Source organism: Cryptomeria japonica, chromosome 10, assembly GCF_030272615.1.
Source record: "Cryptomeria japonica chromosome 10, Sugi_1.0, whole genome shotgun sequence".
NCBI classification, from domain to species: Eukaryota; Viridiplantae; Streptophyta; class Pinopsida; order Cupressales; family Cupressaceae; genus Cryptomeria; species Cryptomeria japonica.
The window spans coordinates 569,791,693-569,809,754 of record NC_081414.1 but is presented as its reverse complement, the minus strand read 5'-3'; the positions used below and the strand labels follow the sequence as shown (position 1 = coordinate 569,809,754).

The 18,062-nt window shown below is 36.8% G+C and overlaps 1 protein-coding gene across 1 annotated transcript; it reads right to left on the bottom strand.

The window, feature by feature from the left end:
- Window positions 1-11,619: 11,619 nt before the first annotated feature.
- LOC131027735 (cytokinin dehydrogenase 9) lies at window positions 11,620-14,542 on the bottom strand. The gene is made up of 5 exons (XM_057957831.2): window positions 13,784-14,542; window positions 13,557-13,684; window positions 12,508-12,777; window positions 12,153-12,415; window positions 11,620-11,982 (listed from the first exon to the last, which is right to left on the bottom strand). Exons 1-5 carry the CDS (start codon window positions 14,472-14,474, stop codon window positions 11,667-11,669), a joined length of 1,668 nt encoding a protein of 555 aa, XP_057813814.2. The 5' UTR covers window positions 14,475-14,542; the 3' UTR covers window positions 11,620-11,666.
- Window positions 14,543-18,062: the final 3,520 nt, after the last annotated feature.

The following is an 18,062-nucleotide window of genomic DNA, read 5'->3' as shown; positions in this document are numbered from 1 at the left end:
GAAAAGGTAAAAAGATAATGAAGCCAGAGCCTCCCCCAAAGGTGCAAGTTAAGCCTTTTAAAGGAGACAAGATCATTGATCTTGAAGATTCAGATAGAAGTCCTTCACCACCACATGTGCCCTATTCACCTTCAAGGCAGGTTCAAGAATAAATAGAGGAAGATACTTTCATAGTAACAAGTGCAGAGATGCAAATTGGTATTCTTCTTGTGCCTCCTAGTTTGGGGCTGGACCTTACTCCCTTGGATATTCAGAGTAGAGTTTTGTAAAGCGGAAAAATCGAACCCTAGTTGTTCTCCCCTCCCCAACTCCAAGGAGAGAGAAGGGAGGTCACTAGGGTTGATGGTTTTCACTTAGGAGAGACTTTACATTCAAAAGAGGGGTTGAAACCCACAAGATCCAATCCCACGCAATGCAGGATTGGATTTTAAATGAGTTTCAAGGGTTAAGACAACAAGGACACCCTCTTTTGTAAAGAAATGTAGATAAAATGATTGAACTAGGAATGCATGTAGAAGCAAGAAAGATTCACTTATAAACAGAGATAGGGATATGGGATGAAGCTGCAGACCTAGACTCAGTAGTAAAATGTCGAGACGGTGCTGTTCTGCAAATTTGAGCGAAAGTTGACGGGACGATGGCGCCCGGCGTGCACACGGTCCTCCGAAAAATCCGCGAAATGAAGGTGGATCTGTTCGTCTTTGCACAAGGATTCCAGATCTTCAATTACAGCCGCGTACCTGCAACCTACAGACAAAAAAGAGAGGACGATTGGGGGGTTAGGGATTAGGGGTTTGCCTTTAGGTCAAACCCCGGTTTTGGAATTAACCAAGAAATGAGAATGTTGTAAGTGTAAATGTTTGTAATGTAAACAAGTACTGATACCTTGTTGTAAGAATGTTTGTATTCTTACATGCGAAGGTGTAATGTATGTAGTATGTTGTATGTTGTATGTGATCTCCTCTTCAATGGTTGAATCCTTGTCTTGAATGCAACACCTAGCCTTGAATGGAGACTTAGAATGCTCAATTGCTTTAAGGAATGCTTGAATGCTTGAATGTTTGAATGTTTGAATATCACTTCCACCTTTTCCACACATATGTCCTCCTCCCTTTTTGAGAGGGGAAATGTAGTTTATATACTTGTCAATTAGGGCTGATAGACTGATTTTTCCGACCTTAGGCTGACCTAGAAACATTATTTTCCAATTTGCAAACTTCAAGACCCGATGCCCAAAAGGAGACCGGGCCCAAAATAGGGCCAGGGACCAGGGCGCTGGGCGCCATGGTCCCACCTCCCGGGACAGCACGGTGCAAGGAGGGATCAGGCCAGGATGCAGAAAAATGCAGTTTTTGGTGTTGTAAACAGGTTTCGGGGTCTCCATTCAGGTTCAACATTGCGCCGCCATCGTGAAGACCCAAATGCAGTCGAAATTGCAAGTGTCGCAATTTTAGGACGCTACATTTAGCCCCCACTTTAGCGGGAATATAAGCGTACGCTCATACTTTCGGTAAAGTACAAGGAAACAACATTGAAAAAACTTTCACCACGTCAAGGAGGCAAGATACACCAAGCCCCCAGTGGACTAAGGATCTTACGACTTCGATTGACAAAGTAAAAGGGAAGATCACAAGGGAGAACCATGACTGTCAGTAGTAAGGTTCCCTCACTATGAGTCATGCAAGAAAGATATCAAAGTTTTCCAGGCAAAGCTAAATTCGCCAAGAAATTTTCAAGTATCTTGAAAAGATATGAACGAGATGTATGCCCCCCTACGTTAAAGCGATCGCACATGCCTCACCGGGGGTGATTGCTTTAAGGTAGTGATACATATAAGAAATGAGAAAGGAGCACGTTACCACAAGGATTTAGCCCCCAAGTGTGAGATAAGCCCAAGAATAATAGACACAAAACACAAAGCACAAGGTGACTTCACTTTCCTCGGGGTCAGTATGCTGTATGATAATTTATGTATATCATATGTATGTATGCATAATTGTTCTTCATTCCCCAATCAAGGAAGGTCACCTAGAAGAAGGGAACACATGTGTCTTTTGAGTCAACACGAGAGAGACCAAAAGAGATCTCAATGCTTTGCATCGTCCTCAAGTAGACAACACTAAGGACAACAAAATAGAAGAATGAGAGTAACACATAGAAGAAGTAACAAAAGAGATCAAGAGAGGAGGAGAGAGTCTGCTATGCTAATGAAACTAGTCTAGCACGTCATCCACCCCCCGATCTTGCTGATCAATATTTCGAGAAGGCAGGAAACATGCTAGAGGAGGAACATCCAACACAGCAGATGGAGCTATCACAAGATCCAAACAAGGGCTATGTTCATGTTCCAAGCCACGTTGTTCTTGTCTAGGAGCTAGGATAAGTGCTTTAGAAAATGCGTTAGATAAATGGTTATCAACATCAACATATTCATATTCACTATCAGAAGAAAGAGGAGTAACATTTTCATCTATATCATCATCAAGATTTATAAAAATAGGATCTTTAACTCGTATAGGATCAAGACCATCATGCATCTTATGTTTAGGAGATTTTGGCTCAATTTTCGGCAGAGGAGAAAATGGAATAATACTGGCTGAAGGTGTTTTTGGGGATTGCAAAGTTTGAGAAGCAGCTGCTTGAGCTCTAAGACGACTCTTTCGTCGGTGTTCACGTGCAGAATGATTTCGTCTAGTCTTAGTAGGAAGTTGAGGAGATTGAGGAGGAGGAATATTCTCATCCTTATCACTTGGGTGTTTAGGTTGTGATCTCTTAGGTTGAATAATAGGAGAAGAGGAAGGTCTCTTCTCTCCATAAGAGGAAGGAGGAGGAACTGCTCCATATAAAGGAGGAATATTTGGTTTAGGAAGGAGACCAAGTCCATCATGACGAGGAGGTATAGGTCTATTTTTAGAAAGTTTATTAGATATAGGCATAGTCACATTCATAGGGATGGGTTGGGAATCTTCTTGAGGAAAGACATTAGTTTTATCTTTCAAAGGAAGAAATTCCTTCTCAAGAACGATAGGAATATCAAGTTTGGGTGTTCTAGGTTCACTTAGAGATAGGATCATATCTTTTTTCCACTTTTGATAAGATTTGAAAAGATGATCACTCCGCGGGGGAAGAGATTGGAATTGTTTAGGCCAAAAATAATCAATAGGAACGCTAGAAGTTCTTTCAGCTGGTTTAAAGAGACTATGATTGATAGTAACAACTTCACCATTATGGGGAAATTTCAAGCACTTGTGAATAGGAGAAGCAATAGCTTTCATGGAAGATAGCCAAGGATAGCCTAGCTTCACACGAAATTGTTTGGATGATGGAATAATAGCAAAGCTCACATTAAGGGATTTGTTATGGACCTCAATAGGTAATGTAATAGAACCAATTGCAGGAGAAGAAAATGCATCAAATAGTTTCACAACCACATTTGTTTCATCATAGATTACTTGATTCAATTGCAAAGTAAAAAGAAATTCTTCAATAATGACATTAACCATACAAGAAGGATCAATAAGCACTCCACAGCAAGGTGTATTCTTGACTTTTGCAACTATATATAAAGGACCATCAGGTGCCCTGATAGTTTCACTGGAATCAAATGTGATGGAAGGTTCTTTAGGGATTTTTTGCTGTTCCACAAAGTTAATCACATTCGGAGTCATAGACACAAGATCATCAGGTGAGACAGAGGAATCATTAGTATCAATCACATGAGAGGTATGAGAAGGTAATGGATCAGTAAAAATCTTAAGATTTTGGTTAGGAGGAGCTACAGATGTGTTGCCTTTATCATTCACACCAGAAACAGAGATAGTATTATTATCAATCAAATCTTGAATTTTACCCTTTAAAGAAAAACATTTTTCAGTATCATGCCCAGGTTGACGATGAAATTGACAAAATGATTTGTTATCAAAATAGGGTGAGTTAATATTTGTAGGATCTATTTTCTTTATAGGAGGGAGGGTAAGCACATTTTGTTCCAATAACTTATTCATAATACTATGCAATGATTCATTCAAAGGAGTAAACTTTCTTTCTTTCTTGAAAAACTTAGAAATAGGAGGCAAACCTGATGCTGCATTCATATTGTTGTTGATGATGTTTTCATTGAATTTAATTGACTCTCTGTTCGGTTTAAACTTCCCAAATGGTTGTTGACTACTATCACCCTTATCACTCGGAGCCATAGGATTTGCTTGTTCCATTTGACTCACAGTCAGTTGATAATTGTGAAGAGTTGCGCACAACTGTTGGAAAGAAGTAAACTCAGAAAACAGAAGTTTTTCTCTAATATCTTTTTGTAAATTAGAAATAAAGATTCTTTGAATATCATTGTCAAGTACTGGAAAAGAAATTTGAGCATACAAATGCTTATATCTACCAATGAAATCAGTCACTCTTTCTTTAACACCTTGTTTACAATGCATTAAATCAATCAAAGTAACTTTAGGACTTATATTGTTTTGAAATTGTTGAATAAAAGCATTTGCAAGTTGTTCGAAAGAAGTAATAGAATAGGAAGGTAACGAGCAATACCATTGTAGGGCTTTATCTCTTAATGTTCTAGTAAACAGTTTTGCAAGCAACCTTTGGTCATAAGCAAAATCAGTACATATTGTTTGAAAGGTCTTAACATGTGTTAGAGGATCACCCTTACCATTATAAAGCTCCAAATGCGGAATTTCAACATGTTTAGGGGGGATAGCTCGAACAATGTCAAGAGAAAGTGGGCTCGCAACATCAAATGTGGGCACACTAAACTTAGATTGATTCATAGAGGCAATTTGTTGCTGTAAAGAAGAGACAATTTGTGCAAGATTGTTAATGGTCGCTTCAGTCGAAGAGTTCATATTAGACGTGTTAGATTGTGATGGAGGTATTATGTTATTGAAAGTAGGTAGAGAGTAAGGTGGTGGGACACTATGATAGTTAGTCATAGGAGATGATTGGAAAGGAGGAACACTACAAGGAGGAATGGAATGATTAAACGAATTGCCCCCTTGCGTCATGTTCATTTGTGGTGATATAATAGGAACACTCATTGAAGGAATGAATGAAGAAGTTGGATTGAATGAAGGCAGAGGGTTGATTGAAGAAGAGGGATTGCCCCCATGACTATTGATCATAGGAGGAATGTCTTGTATCGAAGTAGTCATTATGTTTGATGTAAAAGTAGGTATACTAGCAATAGGAGTTGTCAAAGGAATAGAATGATTAACTTGAGTAGGAGGTTGTGTATAACCTAAAGTTTCGGCACAACTCTTCATAGGCATCACATTCGAATCCACAATGTGTGCAATACCACGCAAAATATCAATTCCATTCTTATCACTTTGAACCATACGTTTTAGACCCTCAATTAAGGAAAGAGTTTCACTATCAGGGTATTCTTGAGACATCCATTGTCAAAAATCATCAAATTGGTTATCCAATTTTGAAAGTTGTTCTATAGAAACCTCATGGAGAGCTTCTTCATCATTAAGAGGATTAGAGGAATTACCCATGTCCTCGTTAAAAAGGCCATTCAAATTAGGTTCCATCTCCTCAGTAATTAAACCTTGGAAGGACTTAATTCTAAGGCTTCGTCTAACGGGAATAGTGTAAGTAGGGCTTATTGTTGTAAAACTCATGCACTAAAGAGAGAGAAGATTTTGAATTTTAGAGGTAGCAAATTTTAATAAAATCAGCCAATCTCCTAGATTTAAGCTGTTAAATACAATCAGGACAATCTCCCGAAATTTCAGAAAAAATGTCGGGGACCGTGGCGAACGGAGTGCACACGATCCTCGCAACTTTGTTCGAAATTTTCAGAGATGAAAGTTATGATGATTTTAAAGCTAATCTGAAAAAATTGAGTGATTTTACGATCTGTAGATAGGCCAAATTAAAGTTGCAATCTCAAAATTGAACCCTACCAAGAATGTTGAAAAATGCAAATTTTGAATTTTGAAAAAGAGGGGGAAACTGAAATTTTGAATTTTATGATTTTAGAGGGAATACTGAAAGCAATGCAGGCTTTGAAATTTAAAAGTTGACTCAATTTCATGAAAAATTCAATTTTGAAAGTGGAAATCAAGGTTGTTGCAATTAAACATTTAATTTCAAAAGTCACAAACTGCAAAAATTTGAATAAAACACTGAAATTTCGAATGAATGCCAACGCACTTTTCAGATTTAGGACTGTAAGAAACACAATTTTGACACAAATTTCAATTTCAACAATTTTTGAATGATTAGAAGCCTTAATCCAAGCAATCACTAGACCAACTTTGACTTTAATTTTGAAAGTATTAGAATTGATAAAATCAGCCAAAATTCTGGATTTTAGCAGAAAAATACAGTAAGATCTAGCTCCCGAAATTTCGGAAAAAATGTCAGGGACGATGGCGCTCGGGGTGCACACGGTCCTTGTAACTTTTTTCCAAATTTTCAGGGATGAGAGATATTGTGATTTTGTTGCGGAATCCAAAGTTACAGCCGATTTGGAGGTGTTTTGATCAATGAAATTATCAGTCAAAGGTTGAATCAAGAAGGTTTTAAAAATTAGGGTTTTGACACTTAACCACTTAATTTTCAGAATTAAAGTACAAATATGAATTGACAATTTGCAATAGAAGGGTAGATCTGAAACAAGCATTAACAATTAAACATTTCACAAGCTCAATTACTAAAAAGAAAATTTTAGGGTTTTTATGCAATTAACCTCTAAAATTTGCAAAAGATCAAACATGGAAATGTAATTAAGGAAGCAAATTTTTCAGATCTAACCATGAATAATCAGAATTAGGATGTTCACGTCGGGTTCACCAAAATGTAAAGCGGAAAAACTGAACCCTAGCTGTTCTCCCCTCCCCAACTCCAAGGAGAGAGAAGGGAGGTCACTAGGGTTGATGGTTTTCACTTAGGAGAAACTTTACATTCAAAAGAGGGGTTGAAACCCACAAGATCCAATCCCATGCAATGCAGGATTGGATTTTAAATGAGTTTCAAGGGTTAAGACAGCAAGGACACCCTCTTTTGTAAAGAAATGTAGATAAATTGATTGAACTAGGAATGCATGTAGAAGCAAGAAAGATTCACTTATAAACAGAGATAGGGATATGGGATGAAGCTGCGAACCTGGAATCAGCAGTAAAATGTCGAGACAGTGCTGTTCTGCAAATTTGAGCGAAAGTTGATGGGACGATGGCGCTCGGCGTGCGCACGGTCCTCTGAAAAATCCGCGAGACGAAGGTGGATCTGTTCGTCTCTGCACAAGGATTCCAGATCTTCAATTACAGCTGCATACCTGCAACCTACACACAGGAAAGAGAGGATGATTGGGGTGTTAGGGATTAGGGGTTTGCCTTTAGGTCAAACCCCGATTTTGGAATTAACCAAGAAATGAGAATGTTGTAAGTGTAAATGTTTGTAATGTAAACAAGTACTGATACCTTGTTGTAAGAATGTTTGTATTCTTACATGCGAAGGTGTAATGTATGTAGTATGTTGTATGTTGTATGTGATCTCCTCTTCAATGGTTGAATCCTTGTCTTGAATGCAACACCTAGCCTTGAATGGAGACTTAGAATGCTCAATTGCTTGAAGGAATGCTTGAATGCTTGAATGTTTGAATGTTTGAATATCGCTTCCGCCTTTTCCACACATATGTCCTCCTCCCTTTTTGAGAGGGGAAATGTAGTTTATATACTTGTCAATTAGGGCTGATAGACTGATTTTTCCGACCTTAGGCCGACCTAGAAACATTATTTTCCAATTTGCAAACTTCATGGGGGACCAGGGCGCTGGGCGCCATGGTCTTGAAGGACCAGGGCACTGGGCGCCATGGTCCCACCTCTTGGGACAGCAGGGTGCAAGGAGGGATCAGGCCAGGGTGCAGAAAAATGCAGTTTTTGGTGTTGTAAACAGGTTTCAGGGTCTCCATTCAGGTTCAACGTTGTGCCGCCATCGTGAAGACCCAAATGCAGTCGAAATTGAAAGTGTCACAATTTTAGGACGCTACAAGTTTTTAGGAATGCGAGGAAGGAGGCATGTGATAAATTTCTTAAGGATAATTATTTTGTGAGAAGCCCGACCTTTCTGCAATTAGTATGAAAAATGAAAAAAGTAGAATTTAAGAAGAGAAGTGCCGAGAGAAAATCTCAGAGGCCAGATAGGTCTAAGCATGAAAATTAGGAAGAAGTTAAGAATGAGATGATGGTAGAGTTCAGGAAAATTACTGCAGATGAGGGCAAGATGATTGTAAATCAGGGTGTAGTCTTAATTTTACAAGAATGGGATATAGAAGATGCAGTGGCCTTTGATGCGATTTTTTGTATTAAGTATCATAGAATCACAAAGCTCATTTTTTTTCTCATTCGAGCAACCATGTTACAAACTTATTACAAATACCATCTCCTTTCGAGCAAACTTATTACAAATACTAGCTCCTTTCGAGCACCAAACTAGAAACAACAATTGGAAGACCAAGGGTCACAACTTAGAAATCCACTTTAAACAACAATAGAAGACCAAGAGTCACAACTTAGAAGTCTACACAAAGGTGTCCCTCATGAGAGTTGAACTTGGGTCTCCACATTGAGAACTCAATGCTTTAACCAACTAAGCTCAACCCCTTGGACCTTTGATACAATTAGGAAATCAAAGGACCAACAATTAAGTTTAAAGGAAGAAGCAAGGTTGGCATTAAAAGGATCCGATTTTGTAGATGATTGTGCAACCTTGGCAATATGGGCATTAGAGGAAGGACCTAGAAAGCCTAATGTTAGTGACATAAATCCCAACTTAAAAGAAGGCCTTATTATAAAAAGAGCATCTGACACATCAATTGTGGAAGATACAAAGTTGAATTTTGATGTCGCCTAATTGGCTCATGAGATTGCAAAGATGGAAGCCTTGGAAAAAGCAGAGATAATAAGAAAGTTTGACAAGCTTTCAATGATTATAATGCAGTTCAACATAGGTGTGTAGAGTTGCAAACCAAAGTGCAACTTCTTGAGCAAGGACAGATAAGAGTATCCTCTTCTGCACTTATAGGGACATCAACTCCATCAACATCCAAATCTTCGCATGTTACCCATGAAGAAGAAGCAGTTCAACCTGGCAACAATGTTGATATCCCCAATATATCATTGGTACCATATGATGATGACGAGCCTGAATCCACTAGATCTACTAATCCAACTAAAGCCCAGCTCTTGGAGAGGATTATTGAATTATAAAATAAGATGAAGGAATCAAGAGATAAGTTAGCTTGTCAACAAAAGGAGATAGTTAGCTCAGTGCTAACTCATTTAAATGAAAAAGTTGATAGTAGACTTAATAGCATTAATTCTTTGTATTCTTTATTAGTTGATGCTATTCAGAAATTTGATAAAGATAAGGAGATGGCGGTTCCCTTGTTCACAAAGTGGTTGCAAAGGAGAAATGAGCTTAGAATAATGTCTATGGCTTCCAAATATCATGCTGAGAGGCCACCTACACTCCAACCAGCTTATTTGTTGGTAAAATCAATGTAGGAGGTCCAAATTTTGCCAGAGAATATAAAAAGAAAGATAAGGGAGCCGATGAGAAATTTTGGTGAGCTGAATGAAACACTTCTACCAGATATTGAGGATGAAAATGGGGCAGTTATGCCTTTACAATTTTGGAAAGAGGAGGCAGAGAGAGTCATCACCACCCAAGTAGAGTTAATTTTTGAAGGGCTGAACATTGATATGTTGGAGGATAGCATGGACAAAACAATTGCCACAAGGACATTTTTTGAATCTTTTGAAAGAGAGGCAAATCAAGCATCCATTAAGTACACTCCATACAGAGAAAAATCTGATGAGGTCATGAGTTATGAATGGTCATCTGATGAAGAATACAACGGATGGAGTAAGACATATTTGAATGAGGAATAAGGATTGTAAAATGTTTGATATAACTGTTTGGTTGAACGGTTTTTTTCTTCTAGTGGCGGTTAATTTTTTGAACTGGAACAACAACAAGGGCAGTAAAATGCATCAAGAATATCAAAGAAGTGGTTGCAGATTTTGATATTGGTTATAACTTTCCTCGAATGGAATATCTTTGTAACAAACTTCAGGTATGTTTAATCATTCTAATGAAATGTGTCTCTTGGCCTGAGGCTTGTTGCTCCCTTTTTTTCTATAAAAGGGAAATCAAGGCCATTAGAAAGGGTACCAAAATCTCTGAATAGGACTCTTGTGTAGGTCCGGTCTGCAAGATTAGGTTCTAGTTTTGAGAAGTCATGAGTAGATAGTAGAGAATTGTAATGTCATTTTGCAGAGAAAAATAGAAGATAGTCATCAGTTTCAAATTTCAAATGGGTTCTCCTGTAAATGAAATGTAATTGGTTATTTGATAGAAGAATGCTTTTGAAGTTAATATAGATATAATTTCAAATCCTTACTCTCTTGTGTACAATTTTTCTTTTTTTTGGTAAATGGAATCAAGGGTTTCATTTGCTCGTTGCATTGTTATGATGTATGTAATTTTTCATTTCATGCTTTAATTCAAGGGGTTAATTAAAATGCTTGAATGAGATTACAGAGCGATAAAGCTTGTAGAAGGATTTGATAAGTAGTTAGGGGAAGAAATTGCTAATAAAATGATATTGTAATGCGGTATTGTATAAGATTTAATCAGTTATTAGATAAATTTCTATCAAGTTTCAGTGATATTTCAGAAACTCAGAGCCCAATGGAGTAAGGCACTGATATATGCTAGCAGATGTCATTAGGTTATCAATTTCTTGTCTGTTTCACTTATGGTTTGTCATAAATCATTAAAATCAAGACATATTTCCAAGTTTTTATGTATGTTTGAGGTGTCCTACTATCTCATGCTCCATATAAGGTCGAGGATCACTGAAGAATTCACCATTCTTGAGCATTCTCCCCGCTGTTGAGCCAGTATATGAGATTACCTGCTTTGTTTTAGCGTAATTCGTGAGTGTGGTGCAAATATCACAAAGTTGCTAAGGGATCACCCTCCCGGGTCTTGCAGAGCCCGAAGTGCAGAAGGATTTGCAGATCCTTATCGCATTTGGTCCAAGTCTGGAGGATATTGATAGTTGGAATTGGCTTCTCCATAAATATTTGAAGAATCAACTTGGTTTCTGCCTCTCACAATGTAAACCTGTTTGGGAACCAACAGCTTGTATGTATCCTCTCCACCCATCAATTCTAAACAGCACCTTGAAGATCAATCATATTAATCTCTCATGGTCCTATGTCAGCATCAAAACCATTAACTTAAAATATTTAAGAACTTTTACAATCCACGCTAGCGTATTCATTAAGAGAGTGCTTTTTCTTAAAGATAGTGCCCCTTATTAAGTATTAATAGTGGAAAAGGGGCATTGTCCCTTCGTGTTATTAAAAACCATGGGAGGAAAGGAGAGATTATTGGACCTCCTTGAAAACCAACAAAAACTACTGTAATACAAGAGGACACCAAAATTGAACATGGTTAAAATATACATATATTACATATGTGTTGAGACAAGTCTCTATTACAATATAATATCTGATTCCCCATTGAATTTGCAATTTTCAAAACTAAATTCATTGTACAGTCGGTAAGATAAGATAACCGTAATGATTTGCTCCAAGAAAGATTATGGTTATGGCTGTCATAGTATACGTATTTTATAATACAGAAAAGGCTTTGGACTTGCGAAATATTCTTTGGCCGGGGGAAAGAATCGTATGTGGATCATATTTTCTCTTGTTTTCAACGAATTTGTTCCACTTGAAACCAAAATGCTTTTTCCACTTGTCCTGAGTGTTGTGGGCAGAAAGATATTGTTTGGCACCCATTCCTGCTTTTTCACAGAAACTAAGTATTCTTTCATTTTGTTCTAACAGGTATTCCAAGTTGTGGGTCGATACAGCAGATTGCAGGAGAGCTACAAGATAGAATATATCTTCATCCGGCGTTACTGCTGACATTCTATCATCCCACCTGAAACACAACACGATATACCGATTAAATTGGAAATGGCTATCCAGTACTAAAGATAAAGATAAAGATGTACTCGATTAAGATAAAGATAATGATGATGATAATATAGTTTGTGCATTAGCCCTAAGAATTGAAGTGAAAAAAAGAAAAACATGAAATCTATTAAATACCTCTTACGATTCATTGGGTATATAATTATGGGTCCATTGCTATTGTTTCGGAGTATGCCTTTGAATACTCCCTTGTCAAATGCTGCAATTTTGTTTTTGGGTATCATTAAGTTCAGCCATGGATGAGGAACTTCCCAGAGACCTTTGGAACGAAGTTTCATTTCTCCTGCGTGGACTCGATCGAGGAAGTCCATGTAAGGAAGGTCGGTTGTAAACACTGAAGAAGGGATGAAACTGAGAGGTTCCAGAAGCGCCCTTATTTCCTATACCACCATGAGAAAAATGTCAGAATATAATGTCCTCAACTCGGGACAATTATAACGGTATTAACTGTCAAAATTGGTTTGTTTAATACCTCTTCAACGTTAGTCCTGTCCTTCTCGTTGTAATTCTTGGTGAGCTCAAGGTAGTAGAAGACTCTTCCTTTTGTATTTATGGTGCTTAAAGATATTGGATTTTGCGGCGTGAAGAGGGATGCTCTCCAGTTGTTGAGTAGGCCTTCCTTGTCCAGAGCGACAAACCCTTCCAAGTAGTCAAAAGTGGGTCCGTCCTGCTTCGAGATTAGGTATTCTTGATCTCTTGTGAAGGCTCTGAAGTCTGAGTACAGAACTCTAATCCATTTCACCTGCAAGATGAAAAAACAATAGATTAGATTATTCCTTAGTTGGTATGAGTAAACAATAGATTAGATTATTCCTTACTTGGTGTGAGTTTTCCAGTATTCAGAAGATGGTTTTTAGATTAAATTATATCTTTTTGAATTAAGATTTTAGACCACATTCAATGATTCAATAATATTTTGAATTACACTCAATGACTCATTATCAAAAAGTTATTAATTTTGCTACAAATTTATTCCATGACTTAAACAACTTGGTATGATTGAACCTTTCATTTACATGAAGAAAACATTATTTTTCCGTCATAAACACCAAGATTTCATGTTGAAACAGAGAAAGAAACATAGAGCTCAGAATATGATGTGTTTTCTTTACAAGGAACAAATTAAGGAAGAATGAGATATTGGGTTTGAGTTCTCCATGTACGAGCAAATAAAGTAGAAAAGCTCAATACCCTACAAAACAAAGACAAGACATTCTAGAACATTTGAAATTGAGCGGAGACATATAAAAATTCTAATCAATGGATGAACTTCGCGATTGGAAGGAAGCATAGATGATTAGTTACAGAACGTAGAAGTGTGTAAACCCCCCACAACTCCCCCCCCTCCTCCCCCAAAAAAAAAAAAAAACTTTTGTCGGGGATGTGGGTTTGCCTTTTAAGCTATAATACTGTGTACAAGTACAATCAAGGATATATTTTTGTGTTTCCACTTGGACAATGTTGGCGAATATATACTAAGGTGATGAAAGATACATTTCTATAAAAAGACAGGTAATTTACCATTTCTGGAGCTTGTTCAAGAGCAATTCGAGCTTTAGTGATAATACCAAACTGCCCCAGTCCGCCAAGAGCCCCATAAAAAAGCTCTGAGTTTTGATCATTTGAGCAGTTCATAATTTCTCCTTTCCCTGCTCATTCATTCGAAGTTATCAACTACATTGGAAGTACAGAATACACAAATGTATGTCAGATTTAAAGCTCTAAGAAAAAAGAGAAAGCCAAGTAACCTGTAACTATTTGCAGATGATAAACATTGTTGATCTGGGGTCCATGGCGGAAAGCTTGTCCACTTATTCCAGCATTAGAGAGCGTCCCACCAACTGTGAGATATAAATAATCAGTCCAGGACCTTGGGGCAAGTCCTGCTTTTAATGTTTCCCTTAGAACATCTATCCATAACTCTCCTCCATTAACATCTACATAAGGTGTTGTATATTTCCCTGATTCTTTGTGCACTTGGATGCCCTTGAAGCTCTGCATATTTATCACAATCCCATCTTCAGCCTGAGCTTGGCCCTCTAATGAATGACCAAAGCCTTTGGCTGCCACAGTCAGCTTAGAATAAGGCCCCATCATGTAAACCAATCTCACTACATTTTGAATATCTGTGATAGATGTTGGGTAAACAACAGCAGCAGGGGGGAAATGGTGGCGGCCGCCAAAATCCTTGGCAGCATTTTGGATGTCATGGGGGGCAATATGCACATCTAAGTGCAATTTTTTCAGAGTTGCAGGGAATAAAAGAAAGCTTGGCCAGTACAAGTTGAGGTCTTGATTCAAACTTACAGCTGAAATCAACTTACCTATTACAACAACCCATATGACCATTGTTGCTCTATTTTTCATCATCCAATGGACTGTCTTCCTCATCTTCTCTAACCCACTAAATGACCCAATGCAATTCTCAAAATGCCACATGTGGGTGTGAATTGAAACGAATCACTCTGTAAGGAAGCTAAAATACTTGAATCTTAAGCACTGTAACATTATTTTTTATTTGTTTGATCTAGATGAGGTGTAGGCTCTGGGAGGCTGGAATAAATTAGAATTAAGCAATAGCCATATGAAATTTGTGCGCAAATGACTCGGATGCCATATTCGAATACCAAATAAATTAGGAAAAAGACAAATGGTCGGAGAAGCAAATTTGAGTAGTATTTACCCACGGAGCTCTCATATCTCAGAGACGTGTCACACAAGCAACATTTATTGATAATTTGATAGTCAAATTAAGTGGCTGGCCTTAGAAAACACCTTAATCGATCCTGTTGGTCGTCATGATAACGTGGAAGAATTCTATTCCAGCACAATGTTTATCTAAAAGCCAGTACTGTGGATTTTTTTCCAAGTCAAAATAAGTTTGGCCTATGTCTGCCCTGTTTTGTCCTCCTTCCCTAGGAGGGCCTCCTCGTATAATGTGTAGAGATCCCTACGGTAGATTTTGTTACCCATTATCTCATTCTCCCTTTTTGTATACATTTGCACTGCTAAACGACGGTGTAGTACCAGGATCTGTTACAACGTGCTTCATGTCAAAATATACTTTACTTGGCTGTGGTGCAAATATATAGATAACGGTTCATTCAAACCCTTGAAACCCTGCACACAGTTCTACATAAACCGCTGTGCCTGGATCTTGACAGAATTGCAATCTTCAATAGCTTTCAAGACGAAAGGTACTTGATGAAAATCCCAATTGAATCTCGGAGATAAGATCTTCGTAAGGCTTATTCCATGCAAAATAAAAGTTGTACCTTAAAAGTTTATGTAAAGGTCTTACATAACATATTGAAAGAGAAAAACATGGATATTGACCTGGTAGGAGGAGATGGGATACGGTCATTTAGTTTACGTGCATAGGATTTTATTGATCATTCGATATAGTCTCTAACCTATAAGAACACCATGAGTAATGAATTCATCCTACAATTCCTTGAGTGGTTGATTGGCAGCCCTAGGATAAATGGTCAATGTAACGCAAGAAAAGTTGCACTATTTGGTCAACTAGAGGCACCTTGCCAAAGGGTTGAGAGGAAGCTCAAGACTAAGGCAAAGCCAAAGACCATCCATGAGTACTAAGACTACTAGCTCTATGCTAAGAAGCGTGAAAACCACGGCAATAGACATTTAAAACTATAACAATTGTATAAAGTGTATTACTCTATTGGTCAAAAACTACATGTAAGCGGTCCACTTTAAGTGTAACTTTATTGGCTTGGATTTTTACGTGTATTAACACATATTAAAAAATCGTAGACTTAGATGCATGGATAAATTATTGTCAACAATACGTCCATAAAAGAGAGTAGAATTCCTATCTTTTCAAATACCAAATAGAGTTTCCACTATGCCATATATATACAAACATATAATTAATTCTAGGCCCATTTCTCAGAAGTGTCATGTGCCAAGAAAAAAGTGTAGGTCTTACAATCTTGAGAAAAATATGAATCCAATTCGATGCCACTTAGGCTCTAGCAAAAACCTAAAAGAGGCGATTAATAGTATTACCCACAAAAATTAGTAATAACGATTAATAACCTGGAAATGAATCTATCTAGAACCACTAGGAAGACCCTAATATAAGATGCACTAGAGAAAACAATAATTTGGAATCTACACTATGATGATCTAGAGGAATTTTGAACAAACCATTTTTATTAAGATTTTGCATCATTTGCAAGTTTTATGAGCGGCAAGTACACCCTTTGAAAGGTTTGTACAATTACAAGATGTTATACTTAGATACCATTTCTAACCTTCCCACCATGGCTTGAAATTTCTAGCCCAAATTTTATGTAGCATTTCCATATGTATAGGATAATTAACAATTTAAAAGAATTCAAAATATTGATTGGACGTAAGTCTTTATTTCACTTTGGCTTGAAACCAAGAAATAAGATTCTTGATGGTTTTTTATAAAAGAAATAAATTGGTCTTAATTTTTCTACCAAAAAATTGAAAGCACAAACCCAAGCAACCTTTGAAAAAGGTCTAAGAGATGACCAAATAGATTGACCATTAATAGATAATACAAAATGAAATATGAAATTCATTTCCATTCTAAATAAGTCAAGATTTAATAGCTTCCCAAGATTTCCATATGCTTTTATGACAATAATACCTTTGATTCAAATAGGCTCCTTCATGATGAGGATTGAACAAAGACTAACATCTCTCCAATATTTAGATCCATGAGACAATCCACTACACATAAAATTTCAAACCAAAAAATTCAAGCATTAATACCCTCCAAATACCTAATTACTCATTTAAAATATAATCTAGTACCATTTCATTGTATTTCAATAAGACCGAGCCCACTAGAACCATAAAGAGGGAAACACAACTCTTAAGTGACTTTGTTAAGGCCTTTACCTTGTTTTCATATGGTTGCTACATCCTTAGTCCTACAATGTGCATAGGGTTATGAGTCTAGTTATCTTGCAGATAACTTAAAACTTATTTAATTTATATGATCATTAATATAGTCTTTTGTAGATAGTTAATTTAGTGTGGGAGGCATCTAAGGTGTAAGTATGGTACATATAGGAGTTTGAGGTTGGTTACTATCTTTATAATGTGTATTGTGTTCTTATTAAAGACTATTAGAGGTAGGCTCCTCAAAGTGGCATATTATTATCAAATATTTGTAGCATGTGTTTTATTATATTATATAATTTTATTCATTACAAGTCGTGTCAAAGCATGGTCCTGTCAACTATACGAAATAAATAACACATTTTGTAAAATTTTGGAAGGTCATTGTGAGGCACACATCTCTCTCAATTTGCTCAAAATTTCCTTGACTTTTTATAATATATCCAAAACAAATTGTAGCTATTACAATATATATTTGAGCTCATTTGGAGAATAATTCAAGGACTTATTATAGAAGCAAGTTTCACCTTTTTTTTGCAAGGCTAAAAGTCAATTGATTTTTTCCTAAATTTTAAAGGTGTGAATAGGAGAAAATTGGTCCATTTATAGTCAATATTAAGAGTCATTTTGATTTGTTTGTATTGGGCTATTTTTTTCATATATAATTCACTCTATAGGTTACAATTTGTCAATTTTTTCATATTTGTTTACATTTTTGGAAAGATTGAAAAAATATATTAGGAGTCTAATCTTTAAAAATTTAATTCTAGGTATACTTTACTCTTTTTAAAATTATTTAGACATTTTTTTGTCCAAAAATAAAAACAATTTTGAATTATCAATCTCCATCCTGGTAGGACCATAAAGTAGTGGTAGAGTAAGAATTACTAAACAGTAGGAAATATCCCTCACAAAAATGAGATAGACTTGGATTTTCAAGAAGGTGGAGTCCCAATTCAAACTCCCTCCACATTAGATGACAAATTGATCTAGTTAAAAGGGTATGAATCAATAAATACACAATAATCGAGCAAGTGCAAGAAGATGGGTCCCAATTCGGAGGAATTTTCATCATGAGGAAAAATGTTGCTAGAATTGGGAACTTGCTTTTTAGAAAATGAGCAT

Excerpts from the sequence above, each read along its gene's own strand:
- LOC131027735 (XM_057957831.2), bottom strand. The coding sequence starts at position 14,474 with ATGTGGCATTTTGAGAATTGCATTGGGTCATTTAGTGGGTTAGAGAAG. Across the intron at positions 13,685-13,783 it reads TCATCTGCAAATAGTTACAG|GGAAAGGAGAAATTATGAAC; the intron begins GTTACTTGGCTT and ends ATGAATGAGCAG. Across the intron at positions 12,778-13,556 it reads TTGAACAAGCTCCAGAAATG|GTGAAATGGATTAGAGTTCT; the intron begins GTAAATTACCTG and ends TTCATCTTGCAG.